This window comes from Lepidochelys kempii, chromosome 1 (genome assembly GCF_965140265.1).
Source record: "Lepidochelys kempii isolate rLepKem1 chromosome 1, rLepKem1.hap2, whole genome shotgun sequence".
Classification (NCBI taxonomy): domain Eukaryota; kingdom Metazoa; phylum Chordata; order Testudines; family Cheloniidae; genus Lepidochelys; species Lepidochelys kempii.
The window spans coordinates 36,213,060-36,229,540 of record NC_133256.1 but is presented as its reverse complement, the minus strand read 5'-3'; the positions used below and the strand labels follow the sequence as shown (position 1 = coordinate 36,229,540).

General features: G+C 39.8%; 1 protein-coding gene across 5 annotated transcripts in view; it reads right to left on the bottom strand.

Annotated features, from left to right (window-relative positions):
• The window catches only part of ATM (ATM serine/threonine kinase), a 151,962-nt gene that overhangs the window by 101,928 nt on the left and 33,553 nt on the right, over positions 1 to 16,481 (bottom strand). For all 5 annotated transcript variants that reach the window (XM_073338919.1, XM_073338890.1, XM_073338900.1 and 2 more), the window contains 9 exons: positions 13,880 to 14,049; positions 11,761 to 12,132; positions 10,992 to 11,186; positions 9,173 to 9,268; positions 7,734 to 7,959; positions 6,800 to 6,937; positions 5,699 to 5,824; positions 2,374 to 2,463; positions 507 to 678 (listed from right to left, as the gene is read on the bottom strand). In XM_073338919.1, the coding sequence (XP_073195020.1) occupies positions 507 to 678; positions 2,374 to 2,463; positions 5,699 to 5,824; positions 6,800 to 6,937; positions 7,734 to 7,959; positions 9,173 to 9,268; positions 10,992 to 11,186; positions 11,761 to 12,132; positions 13,880 to 14,049 (1,585 nt within the window). The remainder of the gene's footprint in view (positions 1 to 506; positions 679 to 2,373; positions 2,464 to 5,698; positions 5,825 to 6,799; positions 6,938 to 7,733; positions 7,960 to 9,172; positions 9,269 to 10,991; positions 11,187 to 11,760; positions 12,133 to 13,879; positions 14,050 to 16,481) is intronic.

The window sequence follows — 16,481 nt, the reverse complement described above, 5'->3', positions numbered from 1 at the left end:
AAACTGGGTCATGGATAAGGAAAGTGCCATCTCTTTTGCATGTCTGGATATGTGAGAAAGCTGACCTTGCCAAAGAGGTGATAGACCTACTCTGCAAGAAAAGAGACAATTAGAAAACACAAGAAAATATCCTGGTACTGCGTATGAAGGGAAGCACGGACTAGTGATTAGACCTGGAGACCTAAGCTCTACTCCCTGTTCTGCTACAGACTCACTGTGTGACCCTGAACAAGTTATTTACTTTATCTGCTTCAGTTTTACCAACTGTAAACTAAGAATAGTAGTTTCCTCCCAAGGCTTTAGTTAACGTTTGTACAACAATACGGAATTGCTAAGCACTGTTATTGTTCTGGGAAGCAAATGGCTCAACTACAATCCCAGCTACTGTAATGGTCCAATGTATTGCCTAACTGTGATGTGAGACAAGTGGGCAGTGTAAGATTGAAAGAAGCATGTGCCCTACACTTATGCAAACAATTCTGGGCAGAAAGCATACTTTCACTTACCAGTTATGTTTTGCATCTCCCCAGACTCATTTGCATCACCGAAGTCAGTGATACAGTGATCATCAAATCGTTCCATGGCTACATGGTTATCTACTTCCATTGCACTCTCTTCAATATCGTCTTCCATTAGGTCTACATCTCCAGCATCACTTGGTTTGCCAGTAAAGACCATCTAACAAAAGCATCACATTCTTGTAAAAAATTTTCGGTGGCTGAAGATGCCATATAGGTAACAGAACATGGAAACAGACCATCATTTCCTTGTGAACCAAACAGAGTGAGAAAGGACATGGGATGCTAAGATCATGAATTTACTCACTTGAGTAGTGTGCACACCATGTGGGTCAATAAGTTTTTTTAAAAAATAATACTTTCTGCTATACAACATGTGTTCATTTTGCTGTTACCTGTCCTCACATTTTTCCACTTCTCTGTTTTCTCTACCTATCCCATCATGTCATACATCTAGTTCTTTGAGCCAAAGGGTGTCTTCCTGTTACTTGTTTGTATATTTCCAAGCACACAGTAGGGTCCTGATTCTTGACAGGGACCCTTCAGCAGTATTGTACTACATACAGTAAATAATAATTATAATTGTAGTTAATCTCACTGAAATCCCTGTTTGCACTTCTGTGCAACCTACCAACTTAAAGTCATCAACTATGAAGCATTATATTTACTTCAGCCTTCTGCGATAAACCCATCTTCTAGTTAGCTAGTGCACTGTGTGTGATTTGAACTGTTTTCTTTAGATGGTGAGCTCTTTGGGAAAGAGACTGCTTTCTTTTCGGGGTTTCGTAGAATGTCGACTGAATTGTTAGCACTTAAACACCAACGTTACTTTAGAAACTGGCAAACTTCTGATTAGAAAGAAACCAGAGCATGACACAAGGACTCCCTAAATAATTACCATTCAACCAACTGGCTGACAAGCTAACAGTCGTGAGACTGTCAGCTTCTCCTCACGCACAATACGAAGTATGTTATTTATTTGGATTGGACATCCAGCTCAAGGAGCATTGGAAGTGGATGAGGATACAGTTTCCAGGTTTTTACTAAACTTAGTGATGCCACATTCTGTTCCCTTGCTACTAAGTGTAGGACAGAAGTGTACATATTTGAAGAATTCAGCATGAATATTTATTTTTCAAGCACCTTTAAAAAGTTACTTTAAACAGCATAAAAATACTTCATCTTTTCCAAACGCAAAAAAAATTTAACAAAAAATAGATGAGCTTAATACAATGAAAAAGAAATGGAAGCAAATTCTTATGTGCTTGCAGCTCCCAGATTTGACCTTGATTCAGATCTGTTACAAGGACAAGTATTTCTGCATTTATCATCAAATCAATTACCGAAAAGCACAGGTACAAGCTAGTGCAACAGGTGATGCTGTAAGATGTACGGCTGAGTAGTAAGATGTGTGTTTTGACAATCTTAAGCATAAATTAAGCTGTTTGTGGATGTTAAAATAACTGATCAAAAAGCCATAACTACTTACGTAAACTTTACAATGTGTTTCTATTTTTCATTCACTTAATGAAAGTGGGGCTTATAATTTATTATTTCTATAGCTTTATCAGTGTGCTCTTTTCATTCATATAGTATCAAAACAAGGCTTAAACAATATAACTAAATTTTGGACACAAGATTAGTATAGTACTTTGATCAATGTTTTTTCATTGTTCACACATGTAGGAATGGTCCAAACAAACACTACTAGTTAGAAAGGCCCTTAAGTCTGATATATTTTTATTGCCTAATTTGTTTTCTGTAATAAAATCACATTTGGTTTGTCTCTGAGTTATTTATACTGTATAAATAATCCTCATGCAAAGAAACATAGCATTTAGAGAAACATACTTACCAGATGTTTGCAAATATCTACAAAATCATTCATCGCCTTTGATGTTAACAAACTCAGGAATAAGCCTGATAAGATCTTACTTGGACTGCTCTGTCAGAAAGTAAAGTATACAGACCAGTTATCACAGTACATAACATATTCTGTTTTTAGAAAGAAATCCACACTGTGAATACATTAAACAGATAATATTAAGAATACAGGTCCAGATTCCAATCTCAAAGGAGTGTGTCATGCATTACAATTTATCTTGAAAAATCCGAAACGGAACATGTCTGTAAGCAAGTTCAAATATATTACTAATCAAGTAGAAAAGTTTTTTTTCTAAAATGTTATCAGTTCGGCTGTTTTTTGTGTCAGAGAGAGGTACTGTAATCTCTCTCATCTGTGTCATTTTGGATAAATGACTTTTTTAAAACTCCAATGAGAAAACAAAAAAATTGAATATTAATCAAAGATTTAAAAAAATCACGATTTCTTTAAAATCCTCTCATATACCTATTTATTGCTTTACCTTGAGGAACACTCATAGAATGAGTAGTAGCCTCCAGGATGTGTAAAAAAAGAAAACAGTCTAGTAATGTATCTGTAAGCGGCAGCCACATCCTAGTGATGCTATAGTTAAAGCTGAGGTGGATTTCAATATTAAATCTTTATTTTCAAGGGTCTTTTTGGGTACAAATATTCATTCCAGGAGCTGTTGCAAGGAGTGGCTACAACTTTAACCTTTACGCTAATGCAACACAGTGCACCTTATGTTGCATTAAACTTTTTTTACTGAATGATAGCGGTGGCAGTAAATATTATAGCTAAGGCTAGCAGCCTGCATTCTAGCCCCATTTCAGTCACTCATAACTTTCTGAAACTTTTTTTGATCAAAAATTGTGCTGTGCTTGGTCTCCGCACAAAGATTATTTTAAAAAAACGGGTCTCTTGTTTCTGAGCACAGGGAGTTTAAAAACACCTCTCTCAATTATAACGATAATTCTGGTAATTTTTTTAAATAGTCATAAAGCCAAACTGTGGGGACTGAAATATCCTGCCCTGGTTTTGATCTGACAGGTGAACATCTGAAAATTACTCATGGATCAGATGCAGGAGATTTTTTTCTGATGAGTTCAAAAGCTGCACAGCTAAGGAGAGGTTTGCTTCACATGCATGCATAGCGCCAAGTTGAGAAGTGCAATTAGAAGTGCAAGTTGAGAATATTGCAAACAGCAAAATACAGTGGCGGTTGGGTTTATGCTAAAACTGCCATCGCCTAGCCTGGTTCTGCAGACTCTGGCACAGCTGCTAAGGTGAAGAAGAGGGGTTCCTTCCGGCATATATTGGAAGATGCTGGGATGTACATACAAATGTGTTAAGAACATACTAAAGTCCTCATCAAAATGAAGTTGACAGAAAGACTCTCATTGACTTCAATGGGCTTTGGATCAGATATTATACTCCCTATAATCAGGCTGGGTCAAGTGCACACTGAATTTGCAGCTCATCTTTTGCTGATCACGTAAGCAACAAAAGGGCTAAATAAAGGTTCCTGAAGACTTTGTAAGGTGTGCAGGAGGGAGCCTCATTTCTGATGTACCTCAGGATATCCGAAGCAGGGTGAGGTGCAAAACTGAGTACCAACTAAGGTGGATAGACGAGGGACTCCCTCTAATAGACTCTAGTCTTGTCTCACCAAATACTGATTTAGTTATTAAATTTATTCTCACCATTGTCTATTTATTGCTGCCTAAAAGATCTTTCAATTTCTAGAGAGTAAAGCTCCTTTTTATGTTTTATCCCCTCTTTTTTGCTACTGTTTTGCCCAGGAATTTCCACATAAATCACGAGGGAAGTTTTCAAAGGGCCAAATCTAAGTTGGGAGTCTATTTGTGCCTTTGAAAATCTCCCTCTAAGTGAAGAGAATGTTAAAATTGCATAATTAATCGTTCGAAATGCAGGAAATGCTATGGGTTAAGGTTGCACGCTTGAGGTTCTAAATCCATTGTGAGCTCTGCCCTCTTGTGTACATGCTCTACAATATGGTATTTAATTTCATGATAAAACACTGGGCCACACCCTCAGCTGAATCAAATCAGCATAGCTTTGCTGACTTCAATGACTTTACAATACAGCCTTTAATTACATAATTGTATACAATTTTCAACAACAGAATTTTTTTCCCCAATGCTGACTTCAACAGAGCTTGTAGCTGACTTAATGAAGCATCATCAGTTTACACCAGCTGAGGATCTGGTTCATTATTTCTCAAATATTACACCATACAATTTTTTTGTTACTTCAGATATAGGTGTAGGCCCTTGCAGTAACATGTACTACTCTGCATATGCCAGACAGGGATGAGTAATATACTCTATCAGATATATATAGTACTCCACTTACTACAGAGTAAGTATAGGGGGGAGGGATAGCTCAGTGGTTTGAGCATTGGCCTGCTAAACCCAGGGTTGCGAGCTCAGTCCTTGAGGGGACCATTTAGGGATCTGGGGCAAAAACTGGGGATTGGTCTTGCTTTGAGCAGGGGGTTGGACTAGATGATCTCCTGAGTGCCCTTCTAACCCTGATATTCTATGATTCTATGATAAGAACATAAGAACGGCCATACTGGGTCAGACCATCTAGCCCAGTATCCTGTCTTCTGATAGTGGCCAATGACAGGTGCTTCAGAGGGAATGAACAGAACAGGTAATCATCAAGTGATCCATCCTGTCGCCCATTCCCAGCTTCTGGCAAACAAAGGCTAGGAATTTCAGAGCATGGTTTTGCATCAGAACAATACTGAATATATATTAGCATATACAGGCCTCCTAAATTCACAATTCATAGTCAACTGCCTGATCCTCTTAATTGTATCTAAGAAAGAACATTCTGCTGGTTGGAGAGAGAACACAGTAAAAAGTACATACCTTAGTGAATAGAGAACTTATATTAAATAACAGTCAAAAAGAAACTGATTGATGATAATGAAATTCATGTAAGTGTAAAATGATAAGGACTTAAGATTATAGAAAAAAGTATTTTATATTGTACTGTATTTGAGAAATAGCATGCAACTGAAAACTACTGTAATGCATGCTCATAAGGAGGTAGGAGTTGAAGTTGCATATCGTTGTCTTAACTTTGGCATTTCCTGATATAAATGTGCAACTTTAATGTTCGAATAGTTTTTTCCCTATGCAATACATAATTCAGTAAATATGAAAGAGATAAACATCTCAGAAGCTTACAAAATACATTATTGTTGCTTTTTAAAAGTTACAGTTAAGTTAGCTATATATTACAGAATAGAAATAATGGACAAACATTTTTTTAAATATCCTACCTTGGTACAATTACACAAGCAGTTGGTACACAGGGTTATCAAAGTCCTCAACGAGATGATCCTAGAGTCTTCGTTTAGTTTACTTTTAGACTGAGAAATGCTTTCTCCAACATAATGCATGAGAGACTATTAAAAACAGAAATACAAATACAATGTAGTAAAAATCTCTCAGTCACATATTTCCCTTATTTGACTGCATGCACGCACGTACACACAGACGTGGTTCTGCTGCACATTTAAGCTTCGCTATTTAGGTCATAAGTTAGTAGTTTTGGAGTGGAAGGTTTGCTTTTTTTTTCCATTTTAAACATTCATTGCTCTCTAGAGGTGCTGAACTGACCACACAGGCCTGATAGAAATTCAAATTTTCTAATCACTAAGGAAAAACATGGCATTTGTCCATATTGCCCTGATATTGTGCTTCAACTCTGATGCAAGGCACCACCTCTAGTCATGAAAAGATCATTCAATCTCCATGTGTGTTCAGTCTTTGACCTACCTACTCAGATTCCCAACAAAGAAGTTAAACAGTTTTAGTAGTGATGGTGGCTTTATAGATACATGGCTACTAGGGAATTAGAGCAGGACTACCAAATAAGTTCAAAAAGTCAAAGTGCTCTCAGTGACTAATTCATTACCAATATGGATAGATCTGCACAAGTGACCTAGAGGTGAAGGGTGCCATTATCTTATTAACAAACCCCTTAGCTATCTGGACACTGATCATTTTGATTTTTTATATTTTCCCAAAAGCAAGTAGGCAAAATTTTAATAACAAGAATATCTTCAATTGCAAAATAATTGTAGTTTCAGTAGCGTGTATGTAATTTTAGTTATGCCTAGTTTCTGTTACAGCTTAAAAAAGAAAATTCTATATAATTATTTTAGTAATAGTGAGAAAATATTTAATCTAGTCCCCATACATTAAATACGTATTGAATTCTGTCACCTACTGTGACAGATTTGTTAAGCAAAAACCAGCAGAAACAATTGTTTTATGTTTTGAAAATATGAAAATACTCATTTTTAATAATTATTAATCATTTTAATGTTATTGAATATTGTTTTCTTTACAGTTATCAAACACACATTATTACTAACCTTAGCTTTATGGAACAATTCTGATTTACATGCATCCTCTTCAGTTAATGTGCCAGCATAGCAATAGCAGCTAAGAACACCAGTCAAGAGACTGGCACATCGGACTAGGTGTTCTGCAGTAGTAGACTTGGAATAAATCTAATACATAATATAAATACATCATAAATTTTACAGTAAATGGTGCTTCAGCAGCTTACATAGCTATTAATGGTTCTTTTAATGCTTTAACGTTTATTACATTAATACTTCTCTTCTATACTGTACAGCCTTTCAACAAAGGATCACAAAGAACTTTACAAACAGCTTCATTACACTCCTGTAAAATAGGTAAGTATTTTTATCTGTAATTTAAAGATGAGCAGATGTAGGCACAGAACTTATGTGACTTGCTCAAGATCATTGGCAAACCCAGGAATAAGCCAGTTCAAGAACAGTAAGATACTAACAACAGTGCAGCCTTGTCTAAGGAACTGGAACGTTCAAAATTGCAATTCCTTTTCTTCCCAGGCACAAGCTGATAGTCACCACTAAGGTGAAATCCTGGCTCTACTGCTATCAATGAGAGCTCTAACATTTACTGAACTGGGCCAGGACTTCACCTGAGATGTTTAATTAGGTACTTCAACAAAACTCCGAATTATGGAGGGCAGAAATTGTATGGAAGGACAAAAATGGTCAAAATTGTAATTTTATGTATACTTCTTAGTTTGCAGATCATGTAACTATCTCCCATGTAAGTTGTTTGGGGTATCCTGAAGAGCATTATAGGGAAACAAACATTTGTCTACTTCATTTTATAGGAAATATTTAAAATTGCCTGCAATTCAATTTTAACAGGAAAACTGCTAAAATTCAAGGAAAAGCACATGTGACTGTGACTTTAAAAATACAGAAATAAGCAGAACGTGGACTTCAATGTTCATTTCTAACTCACCTCAGAAGAGTAGCTGTTTAAAAGCTGTTCTGACACCACTAACAGACAGTGCTCCAGTGTTTCTCTATGGTTTTGGTTGACAGCAAGTCCTGAACCAGACAGATTTTTATCTGCAATGTTCACTGCAAGGCTGGTGAAAATAGCCATTTCATCAAAAGTTGTTTGTAGATACAGCTCTTCTATTTCCAAGAAACTGACTTCTCCTTTGTCTTGTGTGTGCTGCACGCTTGAAGAAAGACACATTGCTCTTATTGTGACATCCTGTTTTACTACCTGTACCTTTAAAACCATTATTTAAACACAAGAAACATAAGCAGAAATAAAATGGAATTTTTATTTGTGCTTCTAGTCATTTATTGTGCTCTCTCATTTCTCAGGTGAATCTCACTAAGTTACTTACTATTTTAATCGTAGTCTGAGATGATTATCAAGATGAATCTATACACTGTAGATCAGTGGTTCTCAATGAGGGGCAGGTTTCAGGGGGTCCACCACGCAGGGACAGTGTTAGACTTGATGGGTCCCAGGGCAGAAAGCTGAAGCCCTGCCATGAGGAGCTGAAGCCCAGGGCCCTGAACCTGAAGTCAAAGCCTGAGCAACTTAGCTTTGGGGGGCCCCCTGTGGTGTGGGGCCCTGGGCAATAGCTCTGCTTGCTACGCCTTAATGCCGGCTCTGTCTTTTACATGCAGCAAATAGTTGTTGTGGCACAGGTGGGCCGTGGAGTTTTAATAACGGGTTGCGGGGGGTGGTCTCCGAAAGAAAAAGGTTGAGAACCTCTGCTGTGGACGAAATGTGCTCACAATCTTGGTGCGTGACCTCGGAGCATTCTGGAAAGCAGTGTTCACCAAGGCAGTGTGCGCCACCTGCCTATGTCCCCCCACAACACCCCAGGATGTACAAAGGGGAGGCATTTGGAGCTGTGGCCAACTCCTTCCACTAAATCAAGTTTTAAGACTGTAAAGTAATGGTGAAGAAGGGTGGGTACTGTGGATCCATGAAGGCAATTTCTAATTAGTTGGGGGCTTTTTTTAAGGTTTTTTTTTGTTTTGCTTTGTTTTTTTGATAATTGCTTTACTAAGATATATTACTGGTAAGAGAGACGTTATGTAACCTCTTCAGGGAGGAGATTTTGTCTTCATACCTGTCTAAAGCACCTGACCAGACTGTAGATGCACTATTTTTACAATGCCCAAAAGTGTGCTAAATACTTTACAGAAATGAACATTAAAAGATATGAGAGAGACAGGAAAACATGTGTTCCATATCTTCAGTGCTTGCTGGAATGGCAAGAACCTGTAATGCTACCTTAGCCAAGTAGGGGGAATACAGAATATCAATGAGGATATGTACTACAAGTAAAAAAATCCTGGTTCAACCCTAAAAATACTGCCCCTAAATATGAAGAGCATACTAACTACATTCATTAATTTTAAACATACCACTCAGTAGCATTTTGGAAAAAGTTCATTGCAGCTCTGCAGTTCTTCATAGTCAGGCTCACAAGAATTTTCTGCAGCACTAGATGAGGAAAATCACTGTAAAGAAAATAAACTTTTTTTAAAAAAAACCCCAGAGCTGAAATTCAGGTGAGAAACATCTATACTTATTAGGTGATTATGACTCCGAACTTCAAATCTCAAATCTAACCTTAATTTTGTACATTTAAGCAGGACTAGGTATCAGGACTCCTGAGTTCTACACACATTACTCCTGAGGAAATTCTGTGCCAAAAAATTAAAATGTCTAGGCACAATATTTTAAAGTTATGCAAATTTAATTTGTCAATAAATAAATATGGAAGCTCCAGCATAACAGTGGGAAGCACAGGCCACTGGCTGCACAGAGGTGAGAGATCACCCTGCAGCTCCCCCTCAGGACACAGACTCGGCGGTAAGGCTGTACCCAACCCTGACACAGCGCAACGGCCGGGTCTGCTCTAGAAACACCCTGAGGCCCTGCCCCTCTGCACCAGGTGTGAACAGGTAGGCTCAGCCTGGCAGGATCCTTAGTGTGGGGGGATCCAGATGTGGGGTGAGATGGTCCTGTGTGGTATAATCTGGATGCGGGTGGATAAGTGGGAGGTCCAGGTGCAGTTGGGATCTGGATGCACAGGGGCAATGGGACTCTGCAGCAGGGTCTAGGTGAAGGTGCTTGGGGCTCAGCAGGGTGTGGGGGATGGGACTCTGCAGAGGGGATCTGCATGTGAGGGGGTTCAGTGGGGGGGGGGGTCTGGGGTCCAGATACACCTGGCTGTAGCTCAGTAGGATGGGGGTCCAGGGGGCTCGTTGGGGTGGTCCAGGTGCAGCGGGGGTATGGCTCATCAGGGTGAAGGGGGCGGTCTTGGGGCTGGGGTGGGAGGCTGGATGTGGGGGAAGAGGGCGGGGCTCGGCGAGGGGGATCCGGATGCAGGGAGTGAGTTAGGGCGTGGGGGACTCATGGGGGGGTTCTGAGGCTCAGCAGGGGTCTGGGTATGGGAGGGTCCAGATGCACGGGGGCTGGGTGACCGGGGAAGCAGCTCCTCATACAGTGACCCTTCCCCCCATGGCTGAGGAGTAATATGGGCAGAAAGTGGGATGGGGTGGAGTTTCCTACAGCCTGGGGAGATTTCTGGGGGTGGGTCTGACCCGGACATGGCCACTCCTTGCAAAGGAAGATCAAGTCCCATCCTCCCCTACTCCCAACACAGCTGGGACTAGCAGCTGAGCCTGGCGCAGGGCAGAAGCCACCAGCTGGATCTTCCCCATTCCCACCTCCTGCCCCACAGTGCTCTACCTCTCTGCCAGTTGCTCTGGGTGCCTGAAACGATGCGCCCGCGCTGCTGGGGCTTTGCTTCCCAGTCAGAAAGTCATTTTTCTGTGTGGAAGCAAAGAAATCTGCGGGGGGCATGAATTCTGCGTGCATGCAGTGGTGCAGAATTTCCCCCAGAAGTAACACATCTATGCCAGAGTCGCTGTGTGACCTTATGGAAGTCACCATCTCTGTCTCAGTTTATCAGTTTGTAAAAATGGGGTAATTTTCATCTAACAGCAGTTTTATAAAACAAGGTTTTTGGTTTTTTTTTTACATTCGAGTCAGGAAAAATTAACCATTTCCAAAACAAGTGTTTTATGATACCCTACAGAAAGTTAACACGCAGATTTATAAACTCTACCAAAATATTAGCAACATATGAAGACTTCAATATTTCATTTTTTCCTGCCTGCTTTTTTGTTATGTTTTGAGTTTATACAAAGAGCGGATTATACTCCAAGTTGTTACCTGCATAGCACAGGGGGTAACTCAATACATTCTTCCATCTTCTCTTCCAAATGACAGAACAGTAGCCATTTTATTATTGCTTCTTTTAACATGTACCCTGTATTTCCTTCACAATTATTCTGCATCATTCCTACTTTCAAAGTTTCTGGTATTACGTAGGCAGTCATTGCTAACGCCAAACAACGTGCAGCAGGACTACAACAAAACAGAGCAAAGAACAGCTTGTGGGAAATCATAATTAAATTTATATTCAACTACTATTATTATGAGGCAAAGTCTTTATTTTTGGATCTTGGACAGCTCTAAGAATATTGTCAAATGCATAAATAAAATACTTAAGCATGCATATTAAAAATTCCTTTATAAGAGTACTCACTCTGCATGCATTTTCAAACCCATATTTTAGACATTATAGATTCCACTTGTCTATTTTAAAACTATTTTGGATCCAATCTTTTGAAATTAGATTAATGGTAAAAGAACAAAAAATATGCTTTGCTTTGTTTCAACAAAAGTAGAATGAATTTATTTTGGCCAAAATTTGTTTTTAAGAAACTTGCCCTGGTCACTTCTCTTCCATGTCAACTTTCAGACTGGAGCGAGTTTTTATGGCTGAATTATAAATGTCTGAAAAACAGGTTTTAACACAAATATGTACAGTACTTACTTAAAACGCCACAAGAACAAATTTAGTATTTCTGTTCACGGAGGAAAAACAGCTATATAGAATCAAAGACACAAGATACACTATCCCTGGTTCCCATCTTACCTTGAAAGCTTGTATGCAGACCCTGAAAATATCTTCCAGAGTTCTTTGTCTATTACAACAAGGTTTCCTTGAATTATGGCTCCAAGTAACCCAAAACTTTCTGTTTCAACTTGCTGAAAACTTATGCTGCGAACTGTAAGAGACCAAACTTTTGCCCAGATTCTCTGCAACTCCAACTTTTGTGTGCTTTCCAAATCTAATTTTTGGCTCTGACAAACAGCAACCTCTGTAAGGCACCTTAGCACATATGGGGTCCTTTCCCCTTTCCTCTGCTGAGGTAGTAGCATGTGCAGTATAGTGAGTAAGGGCGATAATTCACGGTTAGGAAGACTCATAGGATACTTTGATATTAATCGGGCTGTAATCTGTAACCTTAAAAACAGAAAGTGAAGGCAATTAACTTGAAATGTACATAAATTCATCATGTGTTGAAAAGCAGTAAAATATAATATAAGCAGTTTCAGAGAATCATTTTACACTTCTATTGTTGCATATTTAACTGTGATTGTTTAAGTGTTCAAGATAGCTTGTTCAATCACCAATTATTCTATCATTTTGAAGCAATTAAGTATATTCAGCCTCACCACATAAATGCTGTTTTACAAGTTGATTGTCAGATATCAGTGAAGCAAACAGAAAATTAATTTTCATTTCTGTAATTTTATTTCTCATAGATAAGGCAAAGATTTTGTCATGATTATTTTTAGTAAAAGTCACAGACAGGTCACGGGCTTCGGTGAATTTTTGGTTATTGCGTGTGACCTGTCTGTGACTTTTACTAAACATAACTGTGACAAAATGGGAAGAGAGGAGAGTCCAGCATCCACGGCTACTGGAGTTCCGGGGTCCAACCTGCACCCTGCAGTGGCTGGGAGCTGCGGGGACACTCCCCCGTGGCACATAGTGGCTAGGACTGTTGGGGGCCCCCACCGCCCACTCGCAGCAGCTGGGAGCTTTTGGGGCCCCCCACCGCCCACAGCGACTTGGAGCTAGGGGGGTCCCTCCCCCACCCGCTGTGGCTCAGTGCTGCAAGGTCTCCCCTGCCACCCGCAGAAGCTGGGAGCTGTGTGGTCCCTATTACCTGGCAGCTCAGAGCTGCTGGACCCCCCCGCCCAGCAGCTGACACCTCCAGCCACGCTGTCCTGGGCTGAAGCAGAAAATGTCTCTGAGCTCTCTGGCAGCCATGGATTCCGTGACTTCCATGACAAAATCTTAGCTTTATTAATAGATTATAAAGCTGGAAGAAACAACTCTGATCATCTAGCCTGCCTCCTATATAAAACAGGCCATATTCCTGTTTGAACTAAAGCATCTCTTTTAGAAAAAAATCCAATCTTGATTTAAAAAAATTTCCAGTGGAGAATCCACCTCAGCCCTTTGTAAACTGTTCCAACGATTAATTCCTTGTGCTGTTTAAAAATGTGCCCCTTATTTGCAGCCTGAGTTTGTCTAGCTTCAACTTCCAACCACTGGATCCTGTTATACCTTTATCTATTATGTCAAAGATTATATTATTATTATTATACTCTTCAAACCAGTTTACCCATCATAAAATGGTGAGAATAGAGATGAGGTTCTCACCGAAGGCATTATTCTTATTGAAACTCCACAGCCCCTCATAAAAGCCAGTATTTTCATTCACCATCATTTCATTGTCATACATTAGTCATATATCATGTCAGACCCGAAGAAGACCCCTGTGTAGCTCAAAAGCTTATCTCTGTCACCAACAGAAGTTGGTTGATAAAAGATACTACCTCACCCACGTTGTGTCTCTCATATATCATGTCAGTTATCCAAGCCAGCAATGTGAAAGTTCTGACTTCTAACTATTATGTGGTATTTGACATAGAAGCTTTTATAACAAGAATTTCAAGAACATTCTTCATGATTTTTCAAGAGCTGGGAAAAGCTAGGCTGATTCCATGGTAGCCTCTCTCTGTGTTCTGTATCTGAGCACCTTACTTTGCAGCACAAAGCATTTGGGAGACAATTCAGTATAAAATGTAGGAAGTTACAGTTCACAGATAATGAAATAATTGAATGTGAAACTAAAACCTGTTAATAAGTTATTGGTACTGATATCAGTTCCAAGGTGAAAGAAAAAAGATGTTTTTACCAAGGTATAACATCAAAATCATTCTGTGATCTTTGCAGGTTGTCTCGAATTATTTCCCATCCCAATTCGATCCTCCTACGCTTGCTCGGTGCAGCTTCATCTCCAGGCTCTCTTTGTGTAACAGTGTATGACTGGGTTATCTCCAGGACTTTGGTGTCTTCAGTAAAGACCTTTCCAAAGATATAGTAAAAAGAGATAAAAGTATTCAAATGCTCATATAAGAACGGCCCTACTGGGTCAGACCAAAGGTCCATCTAGCCCAGTATCGTGTCTTCTGACAGTAGCCAGTGCCAGGTGCCCCAGAGGGAATGAACAGAACAGGTAATCATTAAGTGATCCATCCCCTGTCGCTCATTCCCAACTTCTGGCAAACAGAGGCTAGGAACACCATTCCTGCCCATACTGGCTAATAGCCATTGATGGACCTATCATAGAATCATAGAATATGAGAGTTGGAAAGGACCTCAGGAGATCATCTAGTCCAACCCCCCTACTCAAAGCAGGACTAATCCCCAATTTTTTTTGCCCCAGACCCCTAAATGGCCCTCTCAAGAATTGAACTCACAACCCTGGGTTTGGCAGGCCAATGCTCAAACCACTGAGCTATCCCTCCCCCGTAAGGAAAGTTAAGCATTAGAGCAAGACATCTAAGTGGATGTAAGGAGACACAGGACTAGAACCCATGTCTGTGAAGCATAGGGCAGCTGAGGTTCCCACACCACCACCATGAGGCTATCCTCCATGAATTTATCTAGTTCTTTTTTGAACCCTGTTATGGTCTTGGCCTTCACAACATCCTCCGGCAAGGAGTTCCACAGCTTGACTGTGCGTTGTGTAGAAGAAATACTTCCTTTTATTTGTTTTAAACCTTTTGCCTATTAATTTCATTTGGTGACCCCTAGTTCTTGTTATGAAAAGAAGTAAACAACACTTCCTTATCTACTTTCTCTACATCAGTCATGATTTTATAGACCTCAATCATATCTCCCCTTAGCTGTCTCTTTTCCAAGATGAAAAGTCCCAGTATTATTAATCTCTCCTCATATAGAAGCCATTCCATACCCTTAATCATTTTTGTTGCCCTTTTCTGAACCTTTTCCAATTCCAATATATCTTTTTTGAGATGGGGCGACCACATCTACACACAGTATTCAAGACGTGGGTATACTATGGATTTATATAGCTGCAGCATGATATTTTCTGTCCTATTATCTAACCCTTTCTTAATCATTCCCAGCATTCTGTTCGCTTTTTTGACTGCCGCTGCATATTGAGTGGATGTTGTCAGAGAACTATCCACAACGACTCCAAGATCTCTTTCCTGAGTGGTAACAGCTAATTTAGACCCCATCATTTTATACGTATTGTTGGGATTATGCTTTCCAGTGTGCATTACTTTGTATTTATCAACATTAAATTTCATCTGCCATTTTGTTGCCCAGTCACCCAGTTTTGAGAGATCCTTTTGTAGCTCTTTGCAGTCTGCCTGGGTCTTAACTATCTTTAGTAATTTTGTATAATCTGCAAATATTGCCACCTCACTGTTTACCCCTTTTGCAGATCATTTATGAATATGTGGAATAAGACCAGTCCCAGAACAGAACCCTGGAGGACACCACTATTTACCTCTCTCCATTCTGAAAACTGACCATTTATACCTACCCTTTGTTCCCTATCTTTTAACCAGTTAGCAATCCATGAGAGCATGTTCCCTCTTATCCTGTGGAAGCTTACTTTGCATAAGAGCCTTTGATGAGGGAACCTTGTCACCCTCACCCTCTATTAAAGGCCATGAGATGTTTCAAACTAAGGGGTATGTCTATATTTTGAGTTGGGAGTGTGATTCTGAGCTTGAGGAGACATGCTGATACTAGTTCTAACTGAGCTAATGCACTAAAACCAGAATATAACATCAGTGGCCCAGTAGCAGGAGGGGTTAGCTGCCCCGAGTAGTATATATCGTCTCTTATGGACATGCACTCGGGGCAGCTAGCCCCTCTCACTGCTTGCACTGCTGGGGTTACACTATTTTTAGTGAGCTAGCTCAATCAGAGCTATTGCGAATATATCTCCTCCAGCTGGGAATCACATCACCAGCTTACAAAGTAGACATACCTGAAGTTAATAATTATTTACCATCTATAAAGCACTCCAGAGAACTTTCTCATTTCCCTCTTAGCTTGCTTCACAACCTTCAAAGACCACATATGGCAGCAACCTAGATACTGGCAGAGGGCACAAGGATGCTGCTGTCTCCAGCACCTATCAATGCTATGCCTATCAGCCATTAGGATTTGATCAGAGATTTGCTTCCTGCTCTCCAGAGGCGAAGTGTCCTACTACCTCTGTCATCTGAAAAGCAAGAAGCCAAACTTGGGATCTTCCTTCAAAAGCAAGGCTTAGAACTACGAGACCTAAGTATTATTACAGTACTTACACTCTCCAGTAATTAATCAATAAGGGTAGGATTTTCACAAGAGCCCAAAGTGATTTAGGAGCACAAAGTACCATTGACTTTCAATTAAACTTGTGCTCCCAAGTCACATAAACAATCATATAGAATTGTCAATTACCCATTCTTTCAACTGCATACAGAATAAAA